This window comes from Micromesistius poutassou (genome assembly GCF_964030765.1).
Source record: "Micromesistius poutassou genome assembly, chromosome: 8".
Lineage (NCBI taxonomy): Eukaryota > Metazoa > Chordata > Actinopteri > Gadiformes > Gadidae > Micromesistius > Micromesistius poutassou.
Genome location: NC_140278.1, coordinates 10665432 through 10675431, shown reverse-complemented (window position 1 = coordinate 10675431; position 10000 = coordinate 10665432). Strand labels below are relative to the sequence as shown.

The following is a 10000-nucleotide window of genomic DNA, read 5'->3' as shown; positions in this document are numbered from 1 at the left end:
CCGTGGACAACAACGTCATGGAGGACAGAGTGTGCATGTGTGTGATTGTGCCTGTCTGTGCGTGCCTGTCTGTCTGTGTGAGTGTGTGTGTGTGTGTGTGTTCATTTGTGTGTGTGTGTGTGTGTGTGTGCGTGTGCGTGTGAGTCTGACTTTGTGTGTTCTTATGCATGTGTTAGTTCAACAAATTGAAAAGAGTTAAAGACGCATACGTGTGTGTCATAGAATGAGTTGTTCTAATCTTATCTGTTCAATATTTATAGTGAGCTATACTCATGTACCAACATAGGACATCGTCTGGCTATAGACCATCTCCATTATAAATGGGTGACATGAGTCTTGATGACTCTTTGCCATCCTTGTTTTCTGTTTGAGTACCAACTGAAAAGGCTGCAGACTGCAACCCAGAGACTGCACATTGCACTCTCTGCACCCATCTCTGTGGTGTTATAGTGAGTTGAGTCTGCCAGATGGCCAGGTGGTGTCATTCATTACAACCTACAGGTGCCTGCTTCCCCACGCCCCCCCACCGTGCAGACAATCTGCAGGACAGCTGGCTGTCCCAGCATACGGCCGGTGGGCTGGGGGCGGGGGTGTCTAACACCGTCCCAAAGTGTAGACATGACAAAAACAGGTCAGGTTTATTCTTGACCATTTTGGGAAAACATGACTGTGTCCAACAGAACCCAAAAATATTTTTGGAAGGCATGAGGAGTAGGAGGGTGGAGTGGGAAGGAGGAGGAGGAGGAGAAGGAGGGGGGTTGGTGATGGTGGTGAGAACAATGCGATCTTCATTTACTTTTTCCTGTAAGCGTCTCAGAATGTCCTCATGACTTCAGCCAACGTGCGTCTCTCCCTTTCTCTCTCTCTTTCGCTGACCACAAAACCAACTGGGGGGGAGGGGGGGTGATGGGGGTTCTGCACCCGTTCATGTTAAGAATAGAACTTGATATTACAGAGGGATCTCCGAGTGGCCTGTAAAAATAAAGGGATTCCGAGAAGCTTCTGGCTCACGCTTCAGCCATAGCCGGCACACTGTTGTTTAATGTGGTTTGCAACCGAAAAAAAGGTTCCTCCTTCTTTAAAGTGCAACACGTCACGTCTCTCCTCCTGCAACAATGAATGGACGGAACACTGGAAACGCAGGGCTACCACTGGGTGCCAGGCAAGGACACTTGGCTTAGTGTTGTGCCTTTTTGCAAGGCTTCAGCCCTATTTCATCAGCGGTCACCTGCAGACCCACGGGATCTGACTGCCTTTTGTACCCTGATCAGGTGTTATTGTTCTAAAAAAGTAACTTTTTTTCTAGGGTCCAAAAAAAGCAATTTTTACTGGAAATACGAGCAAACAAATCTTTATATTTTATTTTGCTGTTGAACCGCTGTCCCTTGCGTGGGACAGTGCAATTTTCTGTTAAGAACAACACTTGGGGTTTCAAGCCACACTCTGCCACCACGGTTTCACTCTTCACTGGATATACGTAGTTTAATGAGAACCAATAACACGTCGGTCACGTGAACACGATGGAAAAATAAAAGTTGTTTTCACCAGCATCTGCAGCCCAGAGAGAGTTTGCTTCGTCCTTCCGCTTCTCAAACAAGTGCAGCTATTTTAAGACTCTTTTATAGGTGAACAGACACCAGTGTGAAAGAAAAGCTCTCTATAAATACACTCATTCACCACAGTTGTGCTTGAAGTGGGACTGCTCGCCGGAAGGCCTGCTTTCGTGCACAGATCAGCGAGATGACAGTGGTGTGATGACTGTGAGTGTGCATGCATTTCTCTGCACACCATGCACCTCTGTAGGTATGTGGTTGTGTGTGTATACAGGCTTTGCTCCATGCACAACCTCCCCCACTCTGTGTAAACTATTTCTGTTCTATCACCCTTAAGAATAAACCTTGAAAGGCAAGATATAGGCAACATTCATCCACACAGCTGATTTTAGTCAAGATTTTAGGCATGGTTAATCTAAATAATTAACGATCAATATGAGGCAGTATCGGTTGAATTCATTTAGCTCTTTGCAAAAGCCACAGGTCCTGTGTGTGTGGTCTGCTTCTCTGTACTCGTGGTTCACTTGGCAGCAAAATAGAAATAGCAACAAGTCATCTTTTAATTAGAGTCTTGTTTATGCTTGTGGAAATGACTTAGTGATGCACAGTTAAGGCTTGGAAGCCTCTCTCTGAGTCTCTATCTCCTTCTCTTCCATATCCGGTTAGTATATGGAGAGGGGGGGATGCTATATATGGCCACAGTTTGTCAGCCTTGCACTGGTCCAGCTACCCACAATGCACTTGCTCATCACATTAATCAGGCATCTCCTAATAGGGCCCTGCTTTACTTTCTCTCAGAAGCCTGGCCAAGGAGTGAATCGTTGCTTATCCCCAAGGGACCATAAATACATCTGGTGATAATCTAAATGTCACATCCTCTTACAGGCTCTATACCTACATGATGTGCATGCTATAGCAGCAGAGCTGAAGGTTCTGATGAGCAAAACAGAATGCCATTGTTCTGATCTAATTGAGGGCAGTGTTCATCACAGGAGTGGACGTTGAAATGTGACCGTGAAAAGCCTTCACCTGTATGTATGTGTAAAAAGACCCGGCTGACAAGTTCTAGGAAGTATCCTTCTGATTCAATCAGGCATTCTTGAAATGCCTCAACTTTCTGTAGAGGCAAGGACACAGAATGAGTACTGAGGAATTTGTGGGATTTCAGGTTACTACATGAGTAAAGTAGCAATGTGTGTGCATATGTCAATGTATGTGCATGTGTCTGCGTGCGTGCGTGTGCTTGTGTGTGTGTGTGTGTGTGTGTTTGTGTGTGTGTGTTTGTGTGTCATCTAAGCATGTACCTGTGCACATTTGTGTGTCTGTGTGTGTGTGTGTGTGCGTGTGCGTGTGCGTGTGCGTGTGCGTGTGTGTGTGTGTGTTTTTGCAAGCTGGAGGTGAATTGTGATGTAGGGTATGAACTCAGAACCCCCCCCCCCCTCCGTCAGGTGATTGAGATTGACTCCTAAATGTCAACACTGGCCAGCGGCCCTGTCAGTCAGCAGGTACACCTCATCACGAGGGAACGCAGCTCCACGACAGAGTAAACACACACCACCCGACTCCTCCCACACACCACCCACACCGACAGGCCCCGAAGAGGTGGGGCCGCTGCGCTTGAAATGAACTCACAACCACAACACAAACATCATCAATAATATAAAGATGATCATCAATAATACAATAATACCTACAAGTGCCATTTGGGTGGATGCTTCTAGAGAATTCTTCCAGAGCATTTTACTATACCAGAGGCAGCCTAGTATTATCCTCATTGGCTGGGCAATCAAACCTCTCAATTAAATTTAAATCTCTAAATCTAAGTCTTAACACAATGCTGCCCCGATTCAGCTACCCCTACCTTAAAAGAATGCTGTTGTAAACTGTATAAATGTGGCGATATGGAACAGGATACACTGATTGATTGATACATAATCTGGGATACAGCAGTCTGTGTTATAGCAGCATTTCTGGGGGGGGAACCAGGAACTGAAAGGGGCGAGGTTACGCGTTGTTTCCTGTTTTGTTTTTCTTTTGTATTTCTACATTGGAAGGTCTACACAGTGTTTATTTTAAAACCTTTCCAGACACTTTTATCAGTTGGCAGAGTTTGTGTTCGCCATTTACACGCATACAGATTCCGCCTCCAGCAAAATAATAGAAACAAATATAAAGCAAAATACAGTGAAACCCTGCATTCAACAGATAGGAACTCAGCCATCAGACTTCAGACATTAATCTTAAGTCTGATTAGTGGGTGTAGGCAGGCACAAAGCCTCACATATACATTGCCAGAGCTGTTGCATTCTGACCAACGAAGAAATGGAACAAAACAAAAAAAACAGATATGACTGCAAGGGGAAGAATAGAAAGAGGATTTACCAAAATGTCCGTTGGAGGGCAGGTAGGTGAAGCGCTGGCACTGGCTCCGCTTCCTCTTGCCATTGCAGACATAGAAGTTGACCTGTGCCGGGCTGGACAGCCTCTGGTTCCGGTAGGGCGGGATCTCCACCACAAGTGTGTTCTGGGGGAGAAGAAGGAACCGCACACTCATTTATAATACGACACACAATAAAGAGCGCTTCTGATGATGACCCATCTGACGACGCAACAGTGACATCCTTTCCATTGTGTTCAGTTCAGGCGATGATCCTGTGATGTATGAAGCGGTTTTGAAACGGTTTGGTTGTACAAGGGGGGGTGATCATTAATCAGCGGCTTGTGTTTATTGTCTCGCTACGGACCTGTTTGGGTGCAGTGTGCGGGCTGAACAACAGGGTGGGTGAGGTCACCTGGACTGTGATCCCTCGCCCCCCCTTGCCCCCCCGTCCCCCCGTCCCCCCAGGGCAGAGGGGAGAGCAGGGCGACAGATGTTTGTCCACAGCCCCCGGTCGGGTCTCACAGGAAAAAAAGGAATAAAAAGGCCACCAAGGTCTTCACCTTGTGTGCCTGCCCAGCACAGGAAGGATGAGAGAGAGAGAGAGAGAGAGAGAGAGAGAGAGAGAGAGAGAGAGAGAGAGAGAGAGAGAGAGAGAGAGAGAGAGAGAGAGAGAGAGAGAGAGAGAGAGACTGTCTTTATTTGTTTTCACAGCTACGTCTCCCTGTGGAGTGGCCTCCCTCCAGCTCTCTCCCACCCCGAACCGCCCCACCCTCAGGCCCCGCCACGGCAAGTCTGGACGGACATGAACTTTTGACTGCTCTCTAGCGAGCGGCCAACAGCACACAAAGAGGATTCTGTCGGTGTGTTTACGTCTGTCTGCAGCGAGCCCAACTCCCCTGCTGGCTTTGTCAGTCGGGGAGAGGAGGGTGGGGGTGGAGGGGGGGGTTTGGCAGGATGCAGCTTTTTGATGGCCCCTACTGCCCGTGAGGAAGGTAGAGAGGAGACGCACAGCACTTATGTCCATGTGTTTCACACTACTGAGCTCTACGCTGCAATAAAAGCACAGGTAGGGAGGTGGGCTAAGGTGAATTCTGGCTCACAACCTTTTTCTCTCGCTCTCTCTTTTCCCCCTCCCTCGCTCTTGGTTTCTCCGTAACTCTCTTTCTCTCACTCCCTCTCTCTCTCTCTCCCCCCCTCTCTCTCCCTCTCTCTCTCTCTCTCTCTCTCACACACACTCAGCTCGTTTGTTATCAATTAACCCCCAGTATTGTTTGTTCATTTTTAATTGACTCAGCATTCCGCAAACACCCTCCCATTCCCCAACTAAAGCCCCACCCTTTCATTGCGTCGTGGGACTCGTCAGGTCGTCAGCCCTGTAGGCCAATTAAGGTTCTGAGAGTCCACATCCAGCCCTGCTGATGCAACACGGGGGCCATTTGTCTGAATGCACACAAAAGAAATCTGAACCTTTGCATCCACCAGCACCACTACCCCCGCGCAGCAGCACCGGCAGCACCACCCAGAACGGCCCTGATGCGCAGCACTTAGACACTCAAGCCAGCAGAAACGCAAAGTGCACTAGAGCTCGCTGCTCAACGGCTGCACTCCACAGGAAGCGTCGCCGGGCTCAGGCCTGGTGTCAGAGCCCAAATGTACCACACACCGCAGCCCGCCCCACTGTTCGCACATAGTGAACTCAACGTCTGGCTATGCTACGCCATGTTATGCCATGTTAGGCATTACGTGTGTGTGTGTGTGTGAGGGCCAGGGACATGTGTGCATGTGTTTAACACTTCTGTTTGTTATGAGCTCATGAACATTTGTGGCAAAAACAATATGGCTCACCAGCCTGTGTTTCCACGGTAGGTTCCACGGTGTGCGCGCACTGACACGCACGCACACATGTGCGTGCACGCACATACACATACACACACACACACACACACACACACACACATGTCGGCACAGTGATTTTGGTGAAACTTCCATTCGGGATTGCATGGACATGATCAACAAATGCTACGCGGCAAGAGCTTAGCAAAGGTTACATCAGAGCGGTGCAGAGATCAACTACAGAGAGAGGGGCGGGGGTAGGTGGGTGGGGGAAGTCGGTGAACACAACAAGCTCTTCCTCATGTGTCACTCTGATGAGGTGGGCCGGGGATGACTCAATACTTACAGACTTGAAGGAGTCCTTGTCCACTTTGGCTTCCGTCTCCCACACGTGATGACCATCTAGACAAGAAACAGCGGGGGTTACTCCATGATGGGGACAATAGGTCATCGTCAGATGTGGAGATACATGTGCAGCTAGCATGGGATGGATCTGTGCTATAGTGTCTTTCTGAAGGATCTCTTGCAGGGTCTGTTTAACATCTCTCATCACTCATTTGATGGCTCAGAGACAACAACAGTCGTTGCTCTTCTGTAGAAGGATGTGCCACCCTAATTTGATCTCATGCACTTTTTCTTTACTTTCTCTGTTTTGTAAAATTGATATTCTTTACGTCACTTTGCAAAGAAAAGAAAAGAAAATTGCTTTTGGTCATTGGTTTTTATCTACATAACAGTTTTTGTTTTTCGTTCTCAGCTTGGGTCGGTTGTGGTATACGAACATTTTGCTTTGTTTGCCGTACCATAAAACCAACCCTAAACCCGCGGCCACAGACAGAGAGCCAGCAGAAGCCGTCATAATCTTTCTTTTTTGGGTTCTCTCTGTTGGGGTTTCATGCCGTACCCCACAGAACAGATGCTGACGGCGCTCTTCTGCTGTCACCACTCACTAATGTCTCATTGTTCTCTCAATTTTATTATTGACATTCTTCACAGCCACCATCGTCAGTGATGTCAGAAAACCCAGCCTTGGTGAACCTCAGATGGATGACTGCAGGGTGTGCGTCAGTCAAAGGTACGGGCGCCTTAGCGATTTGGTGACATGGAAGTTAAAACGTTTTGGCTCGACGGATGGTCAGTGCTTATATAAATAATACATTCAAATCATCGATAATCAAGTCGGATGGATAATCTATACATGTTTACTCTCCTTGATGGTCATATATTTTTCACTCACTCTCATTTTTCAACGTGTTCAATAATAGAAGATCCCATTGACCTTTAGCTAAGTGTGGGCGTGTGTGTGTGTGTTTGCGTGCGAGAGAGAGAAAGAGAGAGAGAGAGAGAGACAGAGAGAGACCGAGATAGATATATAGAGTGAGACAGTGAGAGAGAGGCAGAGATAGAGAGAGAGGAAAAAGTGAGCTAGCCTCGGCCGTCTTCTCTCTGGGAGGTGCTCCAACAGGGGAGACCTCAGACTGGGGTGTCAACCTGATGCAGGTCAACATGTTTTTCTACTTCTTCTTCGTACGTGGAGAAGTAATCTTATCTCAATCGCTGCCTTCAGGCGATTTCTCACTTCAAACTTCAAATCTCAGCATCACTTTGAAAAGAGATGTAGAGATTGCAGAAATGTTAAATTCGCTGTAAATATGATACAGACCCATACTCTCAATCTCTTTGTCGTTCACATGCACACACACATACACACACACATACACACATCTACTACCTTCGACCTCAGACCGAATTAGGACAGTGCAACATGTGGTGTATGTCGGCAAGTCACAGACATCGCTGCACAACAGAGAACCACAGAACTTTCCGTTTGACTCCCTGCAACATCTGCAAAACACTTCTGTTCCTGACAACACCTCCTCCTTCACGGAGCCCCAACCCACACCAAACTACACACACACACACACACACATGCGCACATCCACTCCCACACACATGCATACACATGCATGTGTGTGCACACGCATCCATATAGACACACACAGACAATCACAGAAACAAAAAAAACTTTAAGAATTTTAAGAATTTGAAATTGCACTGTTAAGGTAAACTAAAAAGCCTCATGCACAGTTACACCCATGTTAATCTTCGGAGTGAGAGCAAGAAAAAACATATTCTTTATTAATGCGCACACCACAATGGAACAGTGGCATCCACATCAATGCATGCCAGAAGGGAAACACAGATACAGACAAGCATACAGACAGAGGTCATAAAAGAAACACCATCAAATAAACGCTGATTGTTCATGTACAGGGCGGATGACACACACAGGTGCCCACAGACACCCACCCAGACAGTCAGACACACACACACACACACACACAGACTAAGCCATTCTGCGAGACTAAGTTGATATAGGGCAGATCGGCCAGCTGCCTGCTGCCGCAGTGACTCAACGTGAGGAGAGTCAGACGAATAGAGACGGCCAGGATAACACGCCCCGTTCTTCATCATCAGATCAGGGCACGAGCCGAGGACTCCGCTGGTTAACCACAGCTAAACAAACAAACACAGGTAACCTCGCAACTCCACAAAACGTTGTAGTCACGGGTGAACCAAACCAAAACCTTAACCAGTGATGATGTTCACTTTCTGATTGGGTCAGAAAGACCTGATCTGAACCGTTTAATAGGAAACACAGCAGACCGGGAGGGTGACTGATTGTGCGTTGTTTGTGATGTTGTTGAGAGGTTTGTGGAGTACTGGCTTGACGTCTTCAGCTCTTACACGAGGGAGACGGGCATGTGCCTCGGCCATGAGTGTGGTGTATCCCGACAGTCCGGCCGCCTCCCTCCTGCCAATGAATGTTCACTTGGATACTTTTATGAAATGGAAAACATGATTCACGGCCCTTAATTGAAACAACTTCTTTTTTTGTGCGTGTGTGTGTGTTTCGGCTTTGTTTCGTTTCCAGAGATGATTCTGAGGTCTCGCTCCGGCGTCTTTGCTGTTTATGTGCATTCAGTTAAACTCTCTGCGTCGGTGCCAGCGTTGCTGTTGCTGTGGTTCTGGGAGCAGGCGGGGGAGAGCGCAATTCATCTGTACATAGCACATAGTTTAAGGCTGTGTTTTAAGGATCAAGGGTGGGGGGCGGGGAAAGAAGAGACGGAAAGGCCAAAAGGGAGTTCCTCTGTGACCCAGGGAGAGGAGGGTCACCCCCCCCCCCCACTAACCTCTCCCGACCTCCCCCCTTACTCTTCCTTTCCATTGCGGTCAAACCCCTGTGTCCATGGCCCCTCTGAAGGCTGAAACACATTCTCCATATTCCTCTTTGTCAGAATGTTTGTTCATCTATTTGTTGGTGTGTACATTTGTGGGCAGTGAGGGACGCATGTTGTGAGTGGTAGGTGACAAGGTCACTGTGTTTTGGATGTGTGTGTTCTGGTTTGGGTGTGTGTGTGTTGATGCGTAATCAAACAAGATGCGGCATGAAAACGAGAAGGGAGATTCCTTGCCACGAACCCTATTGTGTTGCAGAGACGTCTCTTCACCACTTCATGGTGTCTGGTGTGCACTAAAGTGGTGGTTTTCCAAGCCTATAATTCCAACAGGAACCTCTAAGAATTATGACATAGTATTAAGTCATTTGGCAAATGCTTTAATCCGAAGCGACTGAACTTGAATTCAGCTTAAGTCATTATGGAGCAGGTAGGGGGAAGGCGTCTTGCTCATACAGCTAGCCTGCGGACCATTTGGTGCTGCGTCCCTCATTCCCCCGCAATGGTGAACAGTAACACGCAATAGGATGCATTATAACGTTATGGGGGCTAGAGTGCTACTTAGCACAAACTTTATGAACGACGATCACTACGATGAATAAACCATAACGTGAACTGCTTGTCCGGTTCTGTGGTGTCAAGAGTCATGGGAGTGGTGGTGGAGCTTCACCGCACACCCACACCCACTCTCCCACACACCCCTACCGCATGCATGCACACACACACACACACACACACACACACACACACACACACACACACACACACACACACACACAGGTGCCCACAGTTTGCACACATAGTTTATACACCTCTGCCTAAGGGCAGAGGTGTAGGCCCGTCTAGACATCTTACTGGAAAGACACGCCAGACCAGGGTAGAACAGGGTGTTCATGAGTTCATAGACCAGACCAAGGTGTCTCCTGGAGCAGCAATCCACGCCACAGGGAGGGAAAGGTGCAGGCCTCGGTGTGGCCTGGACCACATCATTAAAC

General features: G+C 47.9%; 1 protein-coding gene across 1 annotated transcript in view; it reads right to left on the bottom strand.

Annotated features, from left to right (window-relative positions):
- Window positions 1-10000, bottom strand: part of LOC311351768 (nuclear factor of activated T-cells, cytoplasmic 1-like) — a gene marked incomplete at both ends in the record, with an annotated part of 52623 nt that overhangs the window by 19282 nt on the left and 23341 nt on the right. Inside the window, 2 exons of the mRNA XM_084471912.1 lie at window positions 3936-4077; window positions 6113-6168. Of these exons, the coding sequence (XP_084328038.1) occupies window positions 3936-4077; window positions 6113-6168 (198 nt within the window). The remainder of the gene's footprint in view (window positions 1-3935; window positions 4078-6112; window positions 6169-10000) is intronic.